This window comes from Epinephelus lanceolatus, chromosome 8 (assembly GCF_041903045.1).
Source record: "Epinephelus lanceolatus isolate andai-2023 chromosome 8, ASM4190304v1, whole genome shotgun sequence".
Taxonomy (NCBI): Eukaryota; Metazoa; Chordata; class Actinopteri; order Perciformes; family Serranidae; genus Epinephelus; species Epinephelus lanceolatus.
Genome location: NC_135741.1, coordinates 30,797,659 through 30,822,530, shown reverse-complemented (window position 1 = coordinate 30,822,530; position 24,872 = coordinate 30,797,659). Strand labels below are relative to the sequence as shown.

Here is a 24,872-nt window from a genome sequence, read left to right as displayed (position 1 = left end):
TCTACACTGAGTATATCCAGGCCTTCATTATCTAGTGATCAGCCAGCTAGATATAATAGTGGTGGGAACTAGTACCACAATGTGCATTCCACTGAGAAACACACTCGCTTGTTGCAAGTGTGTGTGTGTGTGTGTGTGTGTGTGTGTGTGTGTAGATGTATGTGTGTGTGAAAGAAATAAAGCTGTGGTCATGCAAGGTGCTGTAATCCACTCAGTGACCTTCAGAACCTGCTCTGAGGTGTGTATGTGTGTGTGAAAATGTGTCACTGAAGCTTATGCTTGAAGGTGGTCTCATCTACCCGGTGACCCTCAGAGCCAGATGGTGTGTGACAGCGTGCCTGTGAGAGTGTGTGAGAGTGTGTGTCCCACCTCTGAGCCTCCTGGCACCACAGTCAGCCCCCCATACCCCCCCCCCCTCCCCCCCAACCCACCTCCACATACTGCCCTCCTGACATGCCAAACCACCACCAGCCCCCACTCCTCTTCATCCTCCATTCTTTTAGTTGGGTGTGATCACATCAAAGTAAAACAGGGGGGATTACAGGTTTCTGTGCCTCTAGGGTTCCCAAGCAAGACCCATCCTCTTCTCTCTTTGTCCAACTGTAACACATTCTCTCTCTTTTTGGTTCCTGACACTCTCTATAGGGGCCCCTATAATCCCTGTGGTGTCAGTAGGTCGGGGCGCCATGTCATGGAGGACACGTCAGGACGCGTATAGTATAGCTCGAAGTGGATAGCTAGCTAGCTGAGCTTGAATAGAGTGACTAGCCAAGACTAGAAGACTAGTTGATGTTAAAACTAAACAGTCTTTCTTTCCCTTTTCTTTTTTGCCTATTACAGTTGTGTTCCTTCCTTCGGTTTGATTGACCTATCCGTGCAGACACAGTACCACCTAATTGATACTTCAACATGAATCCCCAAATAAAACCTAAATGTCTTTTTGTTGTACTCCATTTAAAGTCAACTCCTGAACCACCACTGTAGATGTAATCTCTATAAACAGATGCTGAAGGCAATGGGACAAGATTTTGGTATCAGAGGCGGTCTGGTTTCGTAGTCAGAGTAGTATTGAGCAATCATGTTTGCACGACAGATAAACGATCCATTGAGAGACGAAGAAAGCATTTGTCGAAATGCAACCTTGGAAGCTATCTGCTATCATCTGATGGCTGTTTAGCTTTATATGAGCTTTTCTTTTAAATGTATCTGCATTCATACACAGATATCTGTATATATAGAGATTTAGCCAAAATGACTAGCACACAGAAAAGGAAGTGTTGGCCTGGATATCTGCTGGCGGCACCGGTTATCCCGAAATATTGGCCATTGCCTACCCGGGCTTTATCATTGTCAGACTGATAGCCAATGTGTTCAGAGATTTATGTGAATGCTATTTATAGACAAATTCACTTCACAAACACACAGCATGTGGTCACAGCTGGCCACATGGGCTCCATAGTTGCAATGATGATAATGATCTACTTAGTGCTGGTATTTATTTTATGTTGGGTCGGTGTGTAACACCCACAGCACCCTCAAATCACACAGAGAAAGAGAAAAGTTCTTGGTCGTCTCTGTGGTATTTCATGCTGCTAATTTTACAGGCATGGCATCCAGGCCCTGGATATTCCTGCATCTGTTGAGCAAATGTTAATAATGCAACACTTGTAAGGTTGGCAGGTGTCACACAACCGCAATGTCATACTGCTTTCACTGCTGTGGTTGGCCTGCTGTAAGTACATGCTGTTTGAATCCATTGTTCCTCCCTTGTTTTTTAAGAGTCTGCATCTGTTCTGCAGGATTCTTCATTGAGGTGGAGCAACTTTGTTATCGGCATCTGTAGGTTTAACTCAGTTGCCTCGCTATATCAAAAGAGATGTTAAAAAGAGCACACATATACAGTAGGTCAAAAGGATGTAAACATAACTAAACAGGATGGAAGCATATCTCTAACAAAGACAGTTTGGCCCCAGAAGAGGAACATCAGCTGCAGGATGCCAAAAAAGTGCTATATGTTGCCTCCCGAGTGGTTTCCTCAACAACTTCCTCAGGTGTGGTAGTGACAGTACACAGAGCACATTCAAAGTCTTCAAAAACCATGTTCTCATATCCCAAAATTCATTGCATGCCAGCTACTTCACTGTATGAGGCTAATGGCACGGGCTGACACAGTGGTGAATTCCATGTAACTCCGATTCACTTTGCTCATCCTTCATCCAATAACATCCACACATTTGCCAGCCAGACCCTCTGAAGAAGTTGTGCACTCCTACGCCAGAGAGAAGGAAGCTGGAGGCTGGTGGACGCCACAGTCACATACCAGAACACATCTTGAGATGTTGAAATGAGTAATATTTTGCTCTGAGAGTTCCTTCCAACAATAACACTCTGCTCCCGCGGCTCTGTTAATAGGTGCAGTTTTTAAAGTCAATATAGTGTCATTAACTTCAATGAAGCGTGTCCTCCTAACACTGAGGTACTTGTATTTTCCTTTAATTCCAGGTGTTTTGTTTACGGTTGCCTTCAAAATTGATTCATCGCTTCATTAATGTTAGTATTATATGCCCACACAGTTGGAATACCTTATTCTTAATACCCAATAAACCTATTCTGGGTCTGGCTCCTACTGTTAGAACAAAGCTCCAAGTCTGATGATGTATTTCTGTTTCATAGCAGAAGTTGAAGGTAGCTGAGCTTCATTGTGCAGCCACGCTAAGGTTAGTGTTGCTGTAGCTTCTGAGATTATAACAGTTTTCCTGGAAAAATGTTTGTATATCCTCTGGAATATGTAAGCGCTATAGAAGCATGTTAATGCAATGGAATAAATGTTTTTGCAGGACTGATGTAATCCAGCATAAGAATGTGTGTCTTTAGTGGTGCATGACGTTGTGCATTATACATATTGAACCTTACATAACACACATGGTTAAGTTAATCATCTTATGAGACTAACGGTCTTTGGTACTAGTTACGTCATATGTAGGAAAAAGGAACAATTTGGACTAATGCAGTATGCATTGAGCTTGGCTAATGTCTAGAACTGGCTCAGGTTTTAGATTTGTCAATGTTCCCTATTAATTAAATGAACAATTATTTAATCACATTCAGGGTGAGATGTCTAGAGTTATTAGTGTTTTGGGATTTTTTTCTTTTTCTGTCTTAATATAACTAAATAGATGCCCTTTATGAACTGGTTCAGGCATCCAGAAAAACTTAATGACTTCATCATATATTCTGGAAGAACTGATGTAACTACGTGAGCTTAAATAAGTCTTAAATAAGTACAATAATAAGCATTGTCATGTGAGAATTCCTGCTTGTCTGATTACACAACATGAAACACGCGATAAAAACAGTCACTTTATGAAAGCAACGACAATTTGAATCAACCCAACACAATGTTATTTAACATTTGGGTTCGGCATTCTCTATGGGCAACATTATATATTATTACATGTATTTAGTTAATATAAAACTGATATGTATGGCTCAAGCTAATCTGCAGGGTCAAGCCAAAGTCCAAACCTTAATTTCCATGTCAACAAAAAATTCTTGATGCAAAGCTGTTCAACATAACTGAAATTACTTTACTAATTTTATTGTACAACTGCTGTGTGTGAAGATGACTTGTGCTGGAGCATGATTGGAGCAAGATTATTATTAGATTTCAGCTCTTATCATTTCTGTTCTATGTATATGTTTGGAATTACCTTAATTGACTAGGGACCACAGGGGGTGACTCCAACGTGGGAGACACCACCCTGACTGTGGTCCCACCACAATCCAAAGATCATTTCGGTTCATTGACTTGCAATAAAACAAAGATTCACTAAGACGCTATTAGGAAACTGAGCCCTCATCAGTTTCAAAAGCACAAAGGCTTTTGGCTGAGACAAAAGCCTTTGTCAGGATCACAGTGCTCACTCTGCAGTCTGCAGAGACATCAGACTGGTTTATGACAGACAGGTCAGCAGGGGGGCGGGCAGTGGGGCTGAAAACATACTGCACAAGCACATACACACACAAACACATAATTGTGCCAAAGCCCATGTGCATGAAAGTGTTTGAAGCACTGAAGGCAAGTGGGTATTGTGTGTAGAAACGCAGGCGAATGTGGAGACAACACACACACACACACACAAACACTGCAGTGAAACCCCTAATGTGAGACCCATGACCTCTTTGTATGGGGACCCTACAGAGGTGAGACTTAGTTTGTGTGTGTGTCAGGGTTGCCAGGCACAGCACTACACCTGCCATTGGAATGAAGTTTAAAGGAGTGGGGAAGAAGGCAAAAAGATGGACACACAAACACACATCACAGTGTGAGTGTAACTGTGAAAAAATAACTGTACACCAGTTGAGGATTTGGGCTTAAAATATAAACTCTCCGATGCCTGTTCATTTGGGCTATAGTACAGCTATACATATTATTTCTTTTCCAAATTACGTATATATTACTAAATTGCATTCATTATTTTGTTGCATTACAAAAGTCACTGCCTGCATTATGTTCAGAGACAATGTTTCTTTGAGTCAATAAAACGCTACATTTATGTACCACGCTGGATTTGCAGTGGTCAGAGTGGAATGTGGACACCAGAATCCCAGTTCCACGTCCAGATTCCTGTCTGTGGTTAGTTTTAGGCAACAAAAGCACTTTCATTGGGGTAATAATAAAAAAGAATGCTGTCGTCAATGCATGTGGAGTCACTACGTTATGTATTGGAAGACATTTTGGTGGAAAACAAACTAATTACGTTGTCAGTGAACATTTTGCTCATACATTCAGTATCAATGGATCCTCATACAGTGGTTTGTATGATATCCTACAAACATACACACACAGTTGTCCATATGATGACCTGCAAATCAGTGCCCCATGGATGACATTAAGTACTTAACATAAAGTTCTGTACTTAACATAGAGTTACAAGGGTCAGGTTTAGATAAGTAAAAGCTACTTTGGTTAGAGTTAGGAAAAGAAACATGGTGTAGACGTACCCTAAAATGACTCAAAGTTCACTCAAAGTTCGCATGGTTCCAAACAGCAGTGTCCTGGGGAAAGTCATGGGGGGCAAAGTCCCGTACTTTGGGACCCATTCACCACCCCAACGTACCTCCTTACGGTGACGACTTTCTTCTTTACACCCTCAGTGCATTGGTCATGTGATCGCAGCGCCCCTGTTTTTGTGGGCTATACCTGAATTACTGGCTCATGATTACATGCGCTAAGTACCAACTTTGGTTTCACAGAAAAATGTACCAGCAGTGGGTACATTAATTTGCAACATTTTCTCATGTCAATAGAAAACATAATTCACTTGGCATTACATTCCCTTCAAATGTATGTGCTGTTTCAAATTTGTTGTATAGAAAAGTGATTTCTAGGAGACAGGGCTGTATTTTGTCTATTCACTCATATCACTTCATGTTACACTCCACCCATTCTGGGTTTTAGGAGCATACTGAGCACATCAGTGGACATGAATGATTATGCTGCAGGAGTTGTTTGATCAGTTGAATGGAAGCTTTTATACTTTTTACCCCTCGTGAAAATTTGTCATCAAAGGGATACATTGTAGCTGAGTGTATTGAAGCTAAAAGCAAATGTTATCTGAAAAAGCAGCAACACTTTTACAGCCACCCTAACATGTCTACAGGGGTAAGTGTCTAATATATAATCAAAATCTTTTGGCTAAAATATCACTTGAAATCATAGGAAATCTTAGAAGTAAAAATGTTAAGGTCTGCTATCTGGCACTTTGGTATTAAACGTGAGAAGGCACACTTTTGATGTCTTTACATCATTTTAAAACTTTTCCCAGTCCTCGTAAAATAAAATAAGAGCTAATTTACTACACACATAATACATGTTAGAGAATACTTGGCCTGAAATCATGGCTGGATGACAGACCAAAGCCATCCGCAACATAACCCCTCCCCATTTTGAAAATGAATGTTAGAGCACATAGCAACTATATCATTTCATTCACCCCCTGTGTATCAGTAGCAGTTGGCTATGTTCAACAAGCTCTCCTAGCTCTGTTAGTCTAATGATCACATGAATAAATAACTCCGTCAAATGCTTCAATCATATAAACACAAGCGAAATAGCTGTTACCAACCAGTCATTTAGCCCAAATCGGCTACCTGGCCTGCTGGCAGTTGCTGCTCACTACTGTGGGTGTGTGCTTTGTGCTAATGTTAGCTGCTGTTAGCTACTGAACGATAGGCTGTCTCTGTCGCACAGCAGCTCGTCCTTCGTCTCAGAGATTGGATGTGCTTTGTGCTTATGTTAGCTGCAATTGAGAGTCGAATGCTTCGCAGCAGATTGTTCTTTAGCTCAGCTCCTTCAGCAGACGGGTCCATGTCATTGGTCCGACAGCCCATTGGTCCGACATCCCATTAGTCCGACGGTCCGTGGTGCTGAACGGCTCCTGGTGGGCGTATTTCTGCCTTGATGGTGCGCCGCGACCGGCTCTGGGTCAGCTGGGAAAGGCTTGAGGCGAAGCAGGCTCACAGCTTATGTGTCTGTCACTTTCTTTTTCATTTTAACCCACACCATGATCTTTCCCTGACCCTAACCAAGTGGTTTTTGTGCCTAAACCTAACCAGACCTTAACCACAGGGCATCATGATGATTTCGGAACGGACTTCGGAACAATGAGTTAAATATGGTCAGAACAATGGGATGTCGGACCAATGGGCTGTCAGACCAGTGGGCAGTTCCCCAGCAGACAACCCCCAAGGTCTTTTAGCAGATGATACTGCTTATTTTTTCATGACTTTGAAATGTAATTTTATATACTTGACTTTTTAAAAAAAATCTTAGGTAAGTGACACGTTTCTTCAGTGTGACGAACTCATTACACATTTATTTTTGAAACTTCATATCACTTTAACTTTTGTCCCTCCTGTCTGCGCTCTTCATAGATTCATGTGTGCAGATGCTGCTGTCATGAATAGTTGACCCATACTTCAACTTTGATGTGTGCAGAGGATGATGTAAACCCTCATATGTTATAAATGTATGCCAATTACCCCCTGACTGTATTTACAGTAGCTTATCAGACTTCATGCTGTCCACACCAGCATACCGTCACTCTTGTGTCTAGAAATCTTTTTCTAAATGTTTGTGTTTGCAGTGATCTTTATCCAAACTGCTCTGTCATTGAAATACAGCAATACACTGTATATCAAAGCTGTTTCTTTGAGGCAAGTCATGGGTCTGTCAGAGTAAAGTTCAAATCAAGCCTCAAGTTAAGTCATGCCTCACAGCAGTTTTACCCGAGTTTAATTTGTATGACTTAAGACCTTGATCTACGTCCTGTGCAGCAACAGTGATTTTGGTTCATCCCAGTCATGCTGTGCAGGATGGGTCAAATTAAACTGTGGTGGTAATCTGCAATATCAGTTTTGAGGCATGTCACGTGGTGCAAGTAATGCCCAATTACTCATGGCATGATGATGTAAATTTAAAATGTGCAAGCAGAGACATTACATTAGTCACATGTCCATTCAAATGTAAAAGTCTGACTACATCTCTACATCCGTGGGTGCACATATTCCAATCCAATGCCATTAAACCACTGCAGAGGAAGCGGGCACAACTAATTAAACAAGTGTCAGTCACGGTGGAAAACAGTGTAGCAAATGTGTTGGAAATATGGCATTTTTGTTGTTTCATGTAGCAACTTGAAGAAAGTTACAGTCTCCTCATCACTCCACACATATCTGAAATTTTCATCAGCCACTATTTTCATCCCTTCAGCATGTGACTTAACTTTCAGTGGAAAGTTAAGTCACACACTTCATGTACTTAATGATTTGTTTGCCGAGTCATTTTTGATGGCAAATTTTTTGGCAAATGTCAACTTTCTTTTCAATTCTTCTTAAAAAATGTGTGTGCAAATTGGAAATATGCATGGTACCAATCACACTGTGAGAATTTGGCTCTAAATTTTTAACACTGAATTGTAAGGCAGACATTCTTTAATTGATAAAGCTCTAAATCGGCAAACAGTATCTCAAAGTGGGATCTAGGACCATTAATGGATTACTGAACGGGCCAACTGGGCACAGGCTGAGGGGCCCAAAATGTCAGGGGCTCCTTTGGCCTTCACCTGCAAAACATCACTGAAATTCACACATACTGACCTGAAAGAGAGTCAAAATGACGAATGAATATGAATGAATATGGTTGGTGCCCAGGGGCCCATTGTCCCATAATCCACCCGTGTCTAGCACCAGTGTTTTGGATTAACAACCAAAGATTACAAAATGTTTCTCTTATGATTGTCAACCTTTAGCCCAAACTCACACAGTGAAAAGAGTCCTTTGAGAGTGACCTGAGTCAGAGTCACAAGTCTGCATCGTGGAGGAGAGTCTCTGCTGCTGTGCTGAGGTTCATAGTCTCACTTGACATTAAACAAAGTCACTGATCACACTGATGTACCAAAAGAAGAAAACGTGTTGTCCGGGTACCAGTGCAAATATACAGTAGCACACACATGCATACACACACATGTTGAGCACAACACAGTGCATGTCCCTGCCCCTTTCCACTCCCCTCCTCTCACCTCCCAACTTCCCCTCCTCTCTTCAACCCCTCCCTCCCTCTTTCTCCCTCCCTCTCTTTCTCTCTCCCCTCTTGAATTAAGTCCATTATTCCTGCCCGCTCTCCCTCTGAGCACTTCTACTCCACTCAGCTCCTGTGAAAACTGTGTGTGTGTGTGAGCGAGCGAGTGAGTGTGAGTGTGTGTGTGAAGTCCTCACGTGTGTGTGTTAAGAAGAGTTTTATGTGTGTGCATAGGGGTTGTGTGTTTTTCTAAGTGGAGCTGGAGTGCAGCCGTTCATCAGTGGAGCTGACTGCAGACAGGGGAATACTCAGATCTCACTGCGCTGCTTTTTAACTCACACACCAGCTGCTTTTTTTTGGACTTCTTTTAAGACTCACTGGACTTTTTGCACCAAAGTGGGACTCTGCCGCTGCTCTCTTTCTGCCCTCCAGGCACCATTGTCATCACTGGAATTTTGAGGGTTTTTCCCCACTGCTTTCCTGAAAATTATTTTAGCCTCATATAACTTGAACATTCCTGAATAGAATTTTATATAATTTCTACTTCACTCAAACTTTTTTATTCACCCTCACAGTTTTGGGACTTTTTAATTTTAATATACGCCTACACTTTTCTGTGCATTCTCATTGAATTCAGACATGCTCAAACCTGAGAATGGGTGCTGTGCATGCACTTAACAAAAGCTCAGTGAGTGTGTGTAGGTGTGTATACAGCACTCTCTATACAGTGAGTGTATAATCAAGAGGGTTCGTCTCATATGGGCATGTTTGTTTCCTTTTTCATTGCAATGGAAAGACTATGATAGATCAAACAGGAAAAAGCAGCGCAGTAACTATGGAAACGGTCAGTGCTGTCAGAGGCATGTTGGGCTCAGGTGGACACTGATCCCGTCTCGGAATGTTCTGAACTCTTTTGGAATTTGGTTCCCCTGGAAACGGATGGACAGGTGAGTCCGTTTTAAGTGTGGCTCAGTCAGGAGCATTTAGGGTCACTGCTCACATCTCTGACATGTTTTCAGCTTCATTTCAAGTCATAATTAAAATAATGATGTGGCACAAAAAGATTTATTGATTTTTCTGACAATACTATACTATAATCAATTCAGTGATATACACTCAAATTACACACTCTGTGTTTTCCAGAAGCATACAATCACAAAGTATCCTGAGCACTGTCATGATGAAATGACTACTGTTCACGTTTTACTCAGCCTGCTGTGTTTGTGACCTGATCTTGTGCAGCAGGGCTATTCCTCAGCTATTACAGTCCCAATTATCTTTATACAAGTCATGATGATGACATGTGGGCTTCTTCTTCAGAGAACTGCTTTGAAATCTGCTCTGTAGTTTCATTTAGGAGAGCAGAGTGAGTTGTCTTCCCTCAGAGGGCTGTTTGGAGCAGCTCCAGTCAGGAGACCAGAGGCAGCTCTGTAAGGTCCTGACTTACTGCTGCTTCTGGGTTTAACACGGCCAAATGGCCAGCTCCCAGCTACCAGCAGGCTGCCCTCGCCTTGATGTCTCCTTCATTGTCTCTTTTTTTCAGAGCTTGTTACACCAAAAGAGAGGTTTAAGCCTTCTTGTGACCACAGCCAGGCAGTTCTCCAACAGCCTTGTAATGTATCAGGCTGTGCAGGCTTAACCAATAAAATATTAAAAAGATATCAATAATCATGAGTGAGACAGCTCAGGCTTGGCAAGGTGCACAACTTTTGTATTCTGGACACCAGCCAAGCAGGTTTAGTCGACTCCATCTTTTCCCATTCAAACTTTGACTAGTGAGAATAATTTAGCCAAACTGAACAAATAGTAGCCACGGGTTCACAGGCTGGGAAACCTTCCATTAATGATGCTGGGCCAGATGGCTTGGTACCAGCAACCAGCAGAGCGCTGTAGCCTCCCTGGCTCCTTCATTCACTCCCTGTGTCTTTCAGAACAACTAAGCTTTCTAGACCCAGATCGTCTTGCGTTCTCTTTCTTACTTTGTTTCTTCAGTTTAAATCCTATAAAGACTGGTAGTCGCTTTTGGCTTATGGCTGCTTTACTTAAACGGTTGTGTGTGAAACTTCCATTTACTCCAGGAACTAGCTTTGTCCCAGAACTCTCCATTGAACATAAGACTGTATGTCTCAGCCACAGTGCACAATACACTTTTTCTGAACCTTCACTTAACTTTCACCTTCATTCTTAGCTTTGACTTTCAAAATGAATAACATTTATGGATCACTTATGTTGTTACACAGAACAGTATTATCCTGTACTTTCCTTTAAGTTTGCAAGGCTGTCATTATATTATTTCCCTAGCTTTCATAGGAAATGAGGCACTGCTCAGCTCTCAGCAAAAACCAAACTTATCTCATGGCTCAAACCAAAAGGTTGTCACAGTCATTGTAAAAGTCAGACTTTATATGCTTGTAACATTCTGCCTCTGCTCCCTCTTGAAATTATTTGCAAAATTCTGCAGTGTGTTTGACGTGCAGCCACGCCACCCTGCACCACCTGTGCTTCCTCACTTGCTTATCTCTGCACATTTAAGGCTTTCTGCTTTCATGTTCTTTTTTTCTGAGATTGAAGCAATCAACCCACAAGCCAAGCAGATTTTTATCTGGGCTGCATCAAAAACACCACATTCACAGCCACCAGAAGAAAATGTTGGCTTTCTATATTTCTGCAAACCACGAATACATTACATTTGCACGTTTCATTTGTATCATATCAACGTTCCTAAAGTGATGTAGTTTATAAGCTGACTTTGTCAACTGCCTGTGGATGGGATTGGTGGAGGGCGTGTGACCTACGCAAAAGGCCTGCCAGACCAAACAACAAAACTGGTTGTGTTTTAGCGACCCGTTGCTGTTTTCCCCCGGGGATAGTGCCACAAAAAGCAGCTGTATTTTACTGTGACATCGCTGCATTTCCTGCTGGGATAGTACCATGAACAGTGGTTATTTTTTTACCGAGATATTGCAGTTTCAGGTGGGACTGTGCACCCCAAACTGGGTATTTTAGGCCAAAACATCTTTTCCTAACCATAACCAAGTGCTTTTTGTGCCTAAACCTAGCCCACAGCGTTGTGGGAATGTTTCACCCTAATCACTACATAATAACATACAAATGTAACATATCCGTGGTGGCAACATATTTCTCCGGAGAATGAGTTGCCCACCAAGGTGGGATAGCGAGTTTGGAGGACCATCTTTCTACATGCTGCTGCACTTGTACTTCTCTGCAGTACTCGTGAGGACACTGAGTCATATTCAGTCCCTGGATGCTTTCCCAAACCTTAACCATCACAGTCACATAATGAACACCAACCCTTTTCTTAGTTATTATTTCCAACCTCAACCCTTAGAACTAAGTCTTAACACTAAGATAAATGGTTAACCTTGTGTGGATCAAATCAAAAATTGTCCCCAGATGGAAGGATAGTCTCGGCAATATGATGAATACACAACATGCACGCACACGCCGTTATTCCATACTCCTCGCATATCAGAGTCCAATGCATTTCAGATGTGTTTTATTAGAATCAAAATGACACAGTTCTGTAAGAATGTCATAACTTAACTCTTTATGTGGTGTTAAACCACACTTTTCACTATTTTAGGGCATGTTATTGCTTTCAGTGTAGTAATTAGTTAAAGTCACCCTGACCAGCTCCCCTCTGACTCACCCTTTTCACACAAACATCATGCAAAACAATCAAGACACCCTTACGAACCAGATCAGTCCCTGAGGTAAATTGGATTTCTGTGTTCTTACATCAAATACTCCACAAATTGCTTAATTTCCCACCTTCTCTCCTTCCCCGTCCCCCATCAGACTAACGGGTGCAAAAGCCACCAGTAACCTGCTGTTTCAGTCATTTTGCTCTGTAAAGCTGAGAGCCCTCCCTCCCCCTCCTCACCCTCTTCACCTCATTCTTCCTCTTCCTTCCTCCATCCATCCCTCCTTCCTTTCATTTCTCCATCACAGGGAGGCTTAGACTTGTTGGTCCGAGGCCAGGGAAACTCTTTTCTCCCTGCAGGCGAAACAATTGGCTCCTTTCTCTTGGTCACCTCTCGCCGTGCTCATTTTCTCCTCCATCTCTCCCTCCATCCTATTTTTTTTTTCTCCGTGGGACGGGGCTGAAGTGGTGTAATGTATGTATATTGCTCTGTCCCTACTCCTTACGGTCTCAACCTCTTATTTCCCCCTTCTCTTACTCTCTTGTTATCCATCTCTCTTTCCCTTCCTCACCCTTATCTTACAGTACTTCCTTCCCTCCTCTCCTCTACCCACCTTTTCTTACTGCACTATCCACAGTCCATCTTCGAATTTTCACCCCATCTTAAAGTTTTCGCTCTCCGTCTCCATCTCCACTACTCTTAATCCTACTTCTCTCCCTTCTTCTGTTTCTCACTATCTCATATTAACTGCCTTTGTTTCAACCTTTTCCTCCCTAGGAGAAAATAGGAAGTGCCCTTCTTATTTTCTCCTTGACCTCTAATCATGCATCCTTTCTATCTTTCTCTCATCCTGATAGCTTTATTCTTTATGGTCCTCTCATCCCCATCCTTTTCTTTGCTTTTTTGTGTCTCCCTCTGTCACTTCCTCTCTATTAGACCCTCACTGTGTCTCACTCTCTCCATCTCCTCTTCTCTAACCTGTGGTAGTGGAGGGCTACAGGTTAAACTGCTGATATCCATTCATTCATTACCGTGTGCTGTACTGTAGGGTTGCACTCTAACCTCACTATGGAAAGCCCGTCTCACCCTGGAGGCTGGCTGCTTTGTCTGCCTGTGTCTATTTAGGCTGGTTTTTGACAGGACCCCCCCCCCCCCCCCCCACACACACACACACACACACACACACCCCTCCACCCCCAAAGAATCTCTCTCTGTGTCTTTCTCTTTATTTTTAATCCACTCCCTCTTGGCATGCTGCTGCTCCATGTCTATTGAAGCTGAACTGAATGCAAGTGTCAGCGGGCCCAATGGCTTTTTTATTAAGATGCATTATGGAGCATGCAAGGAGTTTGTGTATTTGTGTGTGTTTGCAGATCTAAGTGCTGAGAAGCAGGAGTTTGTAGATGAGTGTATGTGCTGCTGCACGTGTGCACATATAAATATGTGTGCCCACTCAGGGCTCAGACATCCTCGAGGATGTGCGAGGAACAATAATGCTCTCTTCAGTTTATAACGGCAGATTTAGAAGACACACACACACACACATGCTTAGACACACTCACACACTCACACACACACACACACAGCTCGGGGAGACTCAGAGGAACAATGGGACCGGCCGTTCCTTTTATAGCAGCCGACAGGAGTGTAAGGGCTTCTTTGCTGCCCCTGTCATTCCCAGGGACTGTGACGTGAATTGTGTGTGTGTTTCTCTGCTTGTGTGTCACGGAGCTGCAGCTGACGAGAGCGCTGATGTCCGTTTCCTTGAAATGCTGCAGCATCTTTGCAGCTTTGCGCAGAACCTTGAGCTCACACACAAACAGTCTCACTGGATTTTTATTCTCCCTCACAAACACACAAACATAATTTATTGATGATTTTTACAGATATAATCACTTCCTTGACATTGGCTTAGAGAAATTTGATGTTTTCTGCTTCACACCTGAACTCAGCAGATCAGAGCTATTCAATAAAAGTATCCCAGACGATTCGCACCTTACCATGCCTCTTTGTGCACTTCTGAAACAGAAGATGGCAGGTTGTGTTCTGTTCCGAGGTTATATATGCGCTTTTGTCCATTTATGTCTGTGTGTGTATCTGTGTGTGTGTGTGTGTGTTTACATACTGCAGGCTATGTGGGAGTTTATGTTCCTGCTCAGCTCTGTCCTGTTGTGTTGTGGCCTGGGAGCCATGAGCTTATGAGAGCTCTCCTGTCTCCACGCCTCAATAGCTCCATTATTCATAAAACTCTGTGCCAACAGCCTTGACGAGTCTGTGTGTGAGAGTTTGTGTGTATATTCTCATCTTTGTGTGTTTTGTTGTGCACATATGTGCTTTAAATGATCACTGCAGCTTTTAGCAGTACTTGCGCCAGAAATGTAGATATTAATGTATAGATGTATAAACTTAGAACAAATAAGGTAAATTTTGGGGGGATTATTTGAAAATTCAGCATACTTTAAAGACTGTCCAGATGATGATAGTGAGCCCAGCTCAAAACCACATTTCACTAAGTTAGCCTAACTGACCATTGACCACAGAACTGGAGGAGTCCATCAAACTTCAGCTCTGGTCATCAACAACCCATTCTCATTCCCAGATCGTCACATACTTTTTGTCAGGCCCTGTGGTAATGTACTAATACCAATACGCCCTTAACTGTCTGTATAAGACACCCAGTGGCCTCCTGGGTGAAACACATTTTAACACTTAGTTAACACTGTAAAATGACCATAGTTAGGTTTAGGCAACAAAACTACTTGGTTAGGTTTAGAAAAAGGGTTGTAGTAGGTACGTTTGTTATGGGGTTAGGGTTAGACATTATGTGAAGTAAATATGTGACGTGATGTACACATGTAACTTACATAATGTTACATTAAAATAAGTCAGTGTTGACTTTTGGTTTCACACGAGACATGGACAGCGATCTACTGAGTTAAAGTCCTGTGTTTGTTTGACCCGACCACCTCAAGTTCTTTTTGACATTCTTTATAGCAGTTGCTCTGAGCATCTAATGATGCTGCAGAGGCGTTTACATTGTTAGTAGAACAGTTAGTTAAAAACCTGGTGTGTCTCATACAAATACAACACATCCTCATACAACGGTTTGTATGATAGCCTACCCAACAATTCATATTGTATCCTACAAATTAGCGCCCCACGTGATCGCAGCCTTCCCAAGTATTTGGATTATACACAAATTACTGGCTCATGATTACGTGGTATATAAATGAACTTTGGTGCATTACTTTTCTTAAGAACACAGTACATGAGAAAAGCCTGACATACTCTAAGGGGTGCCTTGTGTGTCTGTATCAGATGCCGGGGGGTGAGACAAAGTGTCACTTTTTGACAACCTGAGATTGAGACCAGGCCGTCCTGATCATCCATTTAAGTCAACAGCTCCCCTAGTTTGTGCATTAACATATGCAAGATTAACCACCACTACACATGCACAATATATATATTTTTTTATTGTGATAAAGCAGATCGGTGGCACAAAAGACTCACGTTGTAATTATTCCTGTAAGACAGGTGTTACCTAACATTTATGTACCATATAAGTCCACCACATCGCCAGCTGAGTTGGGATAATAGCAGCGAGGTGTCAGCTTTGTTCTATCACCAGAAAGAGGTGGAAATGCAACTTGGGTCTGGCCCACATATGGCTGCAAGATTTTGATAAGTCCTTAGGGTGCTGTTGGGCCGGTTTGGTCCACATGGGCTTCCCTAAGCTTTATGAAGCTTCTAATTATATATAAACTACCACATAAAGAAAGACAATAACTTTTGCTCTTTGCCTGGTATTGTTCCAGTCACTGACAGACAGCTCCAGTCTGAAGGACAGTGATAAAGGTAATTGTTAGGAGGGGGAGAAGGAGCAAAGATTCAAAGTGAAAAAGACTGAATAGCAGACTGTCTGCCGGTTACTGACTGAGCGCCAACTGTGAGGTGTAATATAATAAAGGAGACTGTTTCTACTGAAAGGCTTTATTGTTACTGCTGTCCGCAGAGTCCAAAGTACTGAAAGAGAGGTGTGTGTTAGCGTGTGTCTGTCCCGTGCGCACTTTTAACGACACAGTATTCATATACATGTCGGCTTGGAGACGAGTGACCTCATTCCTGTTCCTGCTGCGGTAGAGTTGTGGTTTACAACAACACACTCACAAGCGAGGCACAAAGTTATTGGGGATTTTTCCGAAACAATAACAAATCTGTCACTTTAAGTTTGACTCCAGGTCTCGAATAACTTTATAGAGATTCTTTTTCTGTGCTCCCTGACTGTGCTCAATTGACTGCAAGTCCCAGTGCACTCCAAAACTGAGAAACTGCGATTATAGAAGCTGTGTGTAAACAGGATTATAAAAACCAACATTTTAAAGCTTTGGATAACTTGTTATTTATCTACTACTGTGTGATTCAATATTGACACCAAATCCCATGACAAAGGCAAACAGTTTTTTTGCTTTGTGGTGCTTGGACTTACTCACAAGTGACTTTCTGTTGAGCACCGATACGCTCATCCATTCATACATCCATCCACGTCACTGTCGGCTCATTAGTGCTCAGCGATGAAGAGATCTCATCTGGTGACACCGTCTGCCAGTGCGGAGGGAGCAGGAGAGACAGAGAGAAGGGATGCCACTTTGAGTTGGCAGAGCCACAGACATGGGGAGATTGTGCTTGGCTTGGCAGTGGACATGGCATATCTCTATCACACATACACACACAGTCTTCATCATCATGGTCAGTGTGTGTGTTTTGGATACTGTCCCTGAGCCTTTCTGTAATGTGAAGAGATTATAGTGCTGTTGCCATAATGGAGGCTGGCATTAACGCAGCCTGGCAGGGGCATCAATCTGACTCTGACTAAATATACCTCAGACGCCAGGGCTTCTGTGTGTGTGTGTGTGTGTGTGTGTGTGCAGGGGCATCCCTGGCACATGCAAACGTATGCTTGTAGGGTCCACTTCTAAATCCTTTCCCTTTCTGTCTCTATTTTTAGGTCTCTATGCCCATGTGTGACATTGTCCAGTCTTGGATGTGAGAGTTGAACTCGGTCGTTCTTCACAAGAGGAGCAGTGAATCTGCCAATAGAGACTCTGCAGAAACCAAGGAGGGCGGTGTAAAGATTACACTGAATATCAAGACCTTGAAAGGAAGCCTGGACGAGACTAAAGCTCTGCTAAAGCAAACACGAGTGAGAATCTGTTTTGGGCTTGCAGAGCTGAGCTGATCCTTAATCCTCGTCAAACAGGACTTAGCTCAAACGAGTCCAAAGGCAGGTGGACTGCATCTCATATATACAAGCATACTCTAGCAAAAGGAAATAAGACAGATATTGGACATAAGAGGAATCTAAGCTGAAATCCAGCTGTAAACCACAATAAAGCCACTTTGCAGACTCAAACTTTCCACTTGAGGGCAAAGAGGTTGTTCTAAACGTGCCAAGATGATGACCATGATGATGATGATGGCGGCCATGATGGTCACCTGCAGCTCTCTGTTCCTGCTTGGTCTGGCCGCCGCCCACGCTTCCTCCAACACCATGAACCGCGCTTCCTCTACATCCTCATCCACCTCCTCTTCTTCCTCCTCCTCCACCTCCTCCTCCTCCTCACCACGCATGAAGCTCTCATACAAAGGTAAGAACCAAAGCTTTGAGGAGAAAAGTTGAATTGTTTCTAACTGGTGGTTTGTTCATGCGAGTCTTTGTCTTTTTCACTGCACATAATGTATACTTTACTCTGTGTACAGTACGTGCACACAAACACTTTCTCTGTTTCATGTGAAATTCAGCCATATCCTTTTTCAAAGTAAACAGTCCTGAACAGCAGCCAGCTGTAATTTGTGGTTGCTGTGATTCACAGCCACACACACACACACACACACACACACACACACATACACACACACACACACACACACACAGAGCTTAAACACACAGTGGCAGGGTTTTGTGTTTCATCCCGAGCATTGTACATTAGAAGAAGGCCGCTCAGTGCCCAACACAACCACATAAACCAGGGATGTGTTCCATCATTGAAAGCTGACAATTACAGCCTGAACTAACTCACCAAGGACGTGAGGCTCGCTGAAGGCTGTCTGCCCGGCTGAGATACAGTATATGCTCCCTTTAATTTAGGCTGAAGGTAACATGTAGCACACAGGATGGAGAGCTAGCAGAATATTTTAGTTTTACTTGACACATGAAGGACTGAATGGGATCCTAATGACCTCGTGTATCAGTGAAATGACTTTTGATTTCATCTGGCCTGCAGGTAAGCAGAACATAGCCAACAGGAGCAGCCTGTTTATTTATCTAAAGGAGTTTTCAGTAATGTCTGGCAGATAAACGGGTTTGCTGTAATGTCTTTTGTAATAAGCGAAGTGAGCAGGCTAATGTGCAAGTAGGTGGTCATTAAAATAACTGTTTGATGTGGTAATTCAAGTCCTAGAGGAACTCTTTATAGCTACTCTAGAAGTGCAGCTCTAGTGATGACAATATAAGAGGTTAGTCATATGTCTATCTGTGTTGTTAGCATGATGATATGCATTCAACATGCATTATATTACAGAACAGGGCTCATTTCCAGTACAGTAGGTGTCGTCTTTGGGTCCAGTGTCATTGTCTTTACAGCATTGTTAACAGCATAACAACACATTTGCTGAAAATGGAACATAAATAGAAAACTAGAGCAGAGGACCTACAGTCCCTGATGTCATACAGGCAGCTGTTGGGTGGCGTCAGGGTCTTAATAAAAGTTATAAATTCCCATTAGAACAATGGCAGACTAATAAAGCAATTTTAAAGTCTAGAGAGGGCCTTGCTCTTGTTTTCTTGAGCTCCTGGTTTCAGCGCAGGCCAACAGGGTAGGATGCAGTCCCTTTATTTCTTCAGCTTCTCAGGCCAAAAACATTTTTTTCCACTGACTTGGGGTAACTATTATAGCTTAAGTTTACAAATACAAGCTAAATTTTCCTGGGCACTGTTCCCCCAGAATTTCTTCTTGCCAGTTTGGAAACAGCAAGGACGCTCAATTTTTCCATTGAAACTAATATAGTGTCATTACTGTCAGAGGAGTTTGTCCTGCCTCTTCACAAGTCACTGGCCTCAGGACACAGCCCAGAAATGTTATTTAAATACTAACACTAATCCTCTTTATCAGCCATATGACTTGTTGCAGCCCTGTGGCCAACTGACTGATTTGGATCTGGAGACTCTGTGATCAAAGTTGCAATAACAAAACAACCTCATGCATCACAGGCTTTCTTACATCATTGTTAACTGTTAGGCTATTTGTTACTTAATCCAAGACATACTCACAGAGCAATGAGCAAAGGGATAATGCTTGTAAATAAGGTATTTCTATTTCACCTAGCTGTTGGCAGCGCAGTGTGAATTGGGAAAGCTTGTGAGAGTTTGCATGTGGCATGCAGCAGGAGGAAGACATGTTGAGCTCATTAGTCCCAACATAACAACATTGTTGTTAACTTAAATTAGAGAAAGGTAAAACATGGACAACCAGACTGATCACGGTTCAGAAACTGGACAACTCTGACTGGACTCTTGCAAAGATACCTCAGTTTTGATGGAAGGTTTCTGGTCTAAATCTGTGTGGAAGTTCAAGAGGACCATTAACTGAAAGCAGTTGTGTGTTGTAAAACTAGGGAATGCCATCAATATATCACATGTAGCAGAAAATAGATTAAAGGGATTCTTTGCCGATTTTCAACCAGCTTTGTTTCATAACAATGTGGGTAGGACAGCATGTGTAGATGAACTATGTTAAACTTACCGCTACCTTGCCTGCGCAATATCTCCCTGCTCGTGTGCCAGCAGAAACAACAGATTGTGCTTCCTTCCTTTTATACATCCCACACCACGGACACAAAGGGTATGGAAGTGGATCAAGAGAGAGAGCAGCCCCTCTCTCTCTCTCTCTCTCTCTCTCTCTCTCTCTCTCTCTCTCTCTCTCTCAAACTTTGACCAAACTGTAACTAGGCAGTGCTGATCAAGCATAAACCACAACTCTGTTACTGCACTGCCTATTTCTCGTTTAAAATTCCTTCAGAAACATATTTTTGTGCACTGTTTAGCTGTAATATGAGAGTTTGTGAACAGGAAGTGAGTGTCATACTGTGTACTGAAAAACAGAGGCTGAAAAAAGTCAGATCGATTGGTAAAACTACACAGTACTGATAAAACATGAACCAAGATTCTGGTACTGTATTGCTCATTTCTCATCAAAAATGTTTTCCAAAACAAATTTGAGTGCACTGTTTAACTAAGATGAGGTTGTTTGTGACCAGCCGCAGCCATATTGTTTTAGGACGAGCTGGCCAAAACTAGTCCAGCAGGAGCGTTTATTGGTCCAGTGTGACTGTATTGTACTGTATTTCATAGACAGACCAGTTTTGTGGTGGCACACTGGTGCAGTGGTTAGCACTGTTGCTTCACAGCAAGAGGGTTCCTGGTTCAAACCTAGGGTGTGGGAGCCCCTCTGTGTGGAGTTTGCATGTTCTCCCCGTGTCAGCGTGTGTTTTCTCCCGGTGATCCGGCTTCCTCCCACAGTCCAAAGACATGCAGGTTAATTGGTAACTCTAAATTGTCCGTAGGTGTGAATGTGAGTGTGAATGGTTGTCTGTCTCTATGTGTCAGCCCTGTGATAGTCTGGCGACCTGTCCAGGGTGTACCCTGCCACTGGCCCAATGTCAGCAGGGATAGGCTCCAGCACCCCCCTGACCCCTAACAGGATAAGCAGTTACGGAATATGAATGAATGAATGCATGAAGGCCAGTTTTGTGAAAAGACGGTCTTTCCAGCAGTTAAATATTTCTTTTTTCTTCTTTAACAGTTGCCTATAATCCCGTGTGTCTGTGCAATTTCAGAGTTGCAGCAGTTCCATGGAGTGCGGCGATTTGAGCTGGAGCGTTCGTGCTGCTTCAGCGCTCTGCTGTTGGATGAAGAAAGAGGCCGCCTCTTCGTCGGGGCCAAGAACTTCCTGCTGTCGCTGTCATTAGATAATATCGCCAAGCAGGAGCACAAGGTTGGTTAGAATCAAAATCAAATCAATAAAAATACATCAAATAAATCAGGAACTGGTTTGTTGGTTACTTATGACTTAGTGCTGACGTTTCACCACATTATTGAGCTGCACTGTGTTTAAAATTCTCATGAGCTCATTGGGTTTGGCCTCTACAAACAAAGCAGTATTATTTAGCGATTACTGTACTTTATATGGCAATACACTGTACAACGTAATCCAGAGATGTGATTACCTGAACTGTGATCAGTTCACCTTACGTGTCTCTTATCATGAAATTACTTTATTACTTGGGTTTGCCTTGAGGACTGTCTAGATTGAGGAGATTATATCAGTATGGGATGGAAATCAGGAAGTGTTTTTTATTTACCATCACTGCCTTCTATGATTCCTAAGAATTCTTTATTGCTGTTGTCAAGCCGCACAAGCTTTTTGAGTTTGTTTTCATGTGGATCTAAAGTCATAAAAGAAGAAGAAGTATTCAATACTGTGGACACATTTTACCAACATGCTCCTTTGAAAACAACTGAATCATATTCTTGCACATGTGAGACCACTCAAGTCAGCAGCTTCACATGTAGGAACAGAAGAAAGAGAAATGTGTGATTGATAGAGAAAGGTAAAAAATCAAAGAGGTGGACAGAGATGAAACGAGACAATTTATCCAAAAGAACAAAGTGATTAATATTTAAAGGATATAGTTTGACTGAAACCTTTGCCTTTGGAGTATGTGATAGTCATAGCCAATGTAGACTTGCACAGGCTACCATTTACATATTAAAGCAGATAACACACTTAAATGCACAGACACATGCACAAAAACATAGATATAAAAACAAAAAAAACAGCCCGTTACAAACATCTGTTCACAGCTGTTTGCAGTAAATTACATGTTTGAGTTGAAGCTTCTGTTGGTTTTAGGTGTATGGGCAAGTTTGATTTATGGCATGAGTGTGCAGATTAACCACATAGCTAAAGCTGTTTTTGATCTTCCTTTACAATGAGAAAGGAGAATGAGGACAGAGGAGAGTGTGGCAGATGGGAAAGGACTGAAGAGCGAGGAAGGGAAAACAATTAAGTATGGAGAGGCTGAAAAGAAGCAAGACTATACGTGTACTGTTGATTTAGAGAGAACAAACACGTTGTTTTGGGCGTTTGAAAATTAAATGTCTTAAAATTTGCATCAAGCAGACTTTATATTAGACAGGATCTTCTGACATTTGCCTGCTGTGTTTCAGATCTACTGGCCCGCTCCCGTCGACTGGAGGGAGGAGTGTAACTGGGCTGGCAAGGATATCACTGTAAGTCTCCTCACACCAGCTCACCTTCACTCACACCTCAACTGTGTATTAAGTGCATTAAATATTCTCTGAGAGAAAATGTGAATACCACATTTTTCATTATCCAAAGTGAAGAGTTATTTGCAACTTTTTTTTGGCAGAACAAAGTGACTGCGTATGAACCACAATATGTTACATAACATCGCTTTTTAAAAAAATCCCTCCTCATTATCCCCCAGACATTGTGCGCACAGAGATAAATAAGAGGGCTGCAGGGCTCCTCGTGGAGGAGGTAACTGTCCACTCCTACCCAGCGCAATACAATGCTACCTTTTAATCCACTGGAGTCATGGGAGTCATCACAAGACAGAAACACAACGTTTAAACAAATAACATGTAATAAAAGGTGCGACACTCCTTCAATGGGCCCTGCCCTGTGGTGAGATCCCTTCCTCAAAATCGGTTTGTTTTAAACGCTCTCCGACTGGCTCAGCATCAAACCCAGCATATCTTAAAGACATTTGTGTTTCTCTACTGCAGTTTGCAATCAGTGTGTGTTCTGTAGCTTCATGCAGTCAACACATTTCTTTAACATTATGTACTGTAAATGAGAAACTTCAGTTTGGTTAATTAGATAAACCCAGTTAGCAAAGCTAGATTCCTGAGAAGCCTGATTTCTTGGCCGTGTATACACAGTAGCTACTGGGTTTAAATCAGAGTTTTTACAAGAGAACATGTGCATCATAAAGGCTTCACAGAGTCTGTACTATGGCAGCCGTACAAAGGGATCTAAGCAAAGATTGGAAACTGTGGTTCCTTGAATGATTTACTTAATATTATGACTCAAACTGAAATTTGCATTAAGTAGCCTCTAGACCTCTATGGTGTATCTCCTCTGAGTCAGTGTCACAGCTGAGCAGTACGATAAAGGAGCATCTTATATCACTAATACACTTAAAAGGGTACTTTGCCCATTTTCAACCAGCTTTGTATCAAAACAATGTGTCTAGTCTTTGGAAATGAACTGTGGTAAACATCTCTCCATCTAACCAGTGCCAGTAGATATCCCAACTTGTTCTCCGGTGAAACTTGCTGGCTCTCAGGCTGTTGCTTTAACTACAGGCTGTACTTGCACATTTTTATAAAGAGTGTAGAAGCAGATCAAGAGACAAACCCGCCCCTCTTGCGCTCTCAAACGGGAACTGCCCATTGGTCCGACAGCCCATTGGTCTGACATCCCATTGTTCCGACCATATTAAACTCATTGTTCCAAAGTCCCGTTGTTCCGAAATCATCATGATGCCCTGTGGTTAAGGTCTGGTTAGGTTTAGGCACAAAAACCACTTGGCTAGGGTCAGGAAAAGATCATGGTGTGGGTTAAAATGAAAAAGAAAGTGACAAACACATAAGCTGTGAGCCTGCTTCACCTCAAGCCTTTCCCAGCTGACCCAGAGCCGGTCGCGATGCACCATCAAGGTAGAAATACGCCCACTGGGAGCCATTCAGCACTGCGGACCGTCGGACTAATGGGATGTCGGACCAATGGGCTGTCGGACCAATGACATGGACCCTCTCAAACTTGGACCAAAATCTGATAGAACTGTAAAATTAGACAGCGCTGATTGAATGTAAATCAAGATTTTGTTACTGCATTGACTATTTCTCACCTATAGTCTTTTTAATAACATATTTTAGTTCCGTGTTTATCTGTAATATCAAAAGTGTGTCCCTAACTGTTTTAAGTATTTGTATCTTTCAACTGCATAGACATCCTAGTTTTATGAAAAAAGGCCATCTTCCCAGTGGTGAAATACTTCTTTAAAGCGCAGTAATTAAGCCATGGAGGGGAGTGTATCTATGCTCCAGGATGCAATGTTTTCAGGGACTATGTTCCCCAGCTCAATATCCTCTTAATATGACAGATCAATTAAGAAGACCTTTCATAGGGTTTTATGTTCTCTGCAATGTTTTAGCCTTAGGTCAAATGTTCAGCCAACTTTTCCCTGGATCAATATGTTGATCAGTAGGCTATAAACCTACAGTCTATAGCCTACTAGTGTTATATGCTTTGAAACCTATGCCCTCGGATTTGCAGGCAGGATAGTTCTCTTGACTTTAGATACTGATATCTCCACAGTGGCTGAGCAGATTGCTATTTGAACTGTAAAGATAGCCCTGACCAATCTCGTCCAATGTTGGTTTATATGAAGAGACACATGCTCAAAACACCACACAGGGCTCGACTACACCCTAGGTAACACTGGGATGACGCCCCAAAAATAAATAAGAGGTATGGGAG

General features: G+C 42.4%; 1 protein-coding gene across 1 annotated transcript in view; it reads left to right on the top strand.

Moving 5' to 3' along the window:
• Nucleotides 1-24,872, top strand: part of sema3b (sema domain, immunoglobulin domain (Ig), short basic domain, secreted, (semaphorin) 3B) — a 92,241-nt gene that overhangs the window by 45,258 nt on the left and 22,111 nt on the right. Inside the window, exons 2-4 of the mRNA XM_033629168.2 lie at nt 17,252-17,891; nt 21,139-21,296; nt 22,532-22,594. Of these exons, the coding sequence (XP_033485059.1) occupies nt 17,699-17,891; nt 21,139-21,296; nt 22,532-22,594 (414 nt within the window). The 5' untranslated portion in view covers nt 17,252-17,698. The remainder of the gene's footprint in view (nt 1-17,251; nt 17,892-21,138; nt 21,297-22,531; nt 22,595-24,872) is intronic.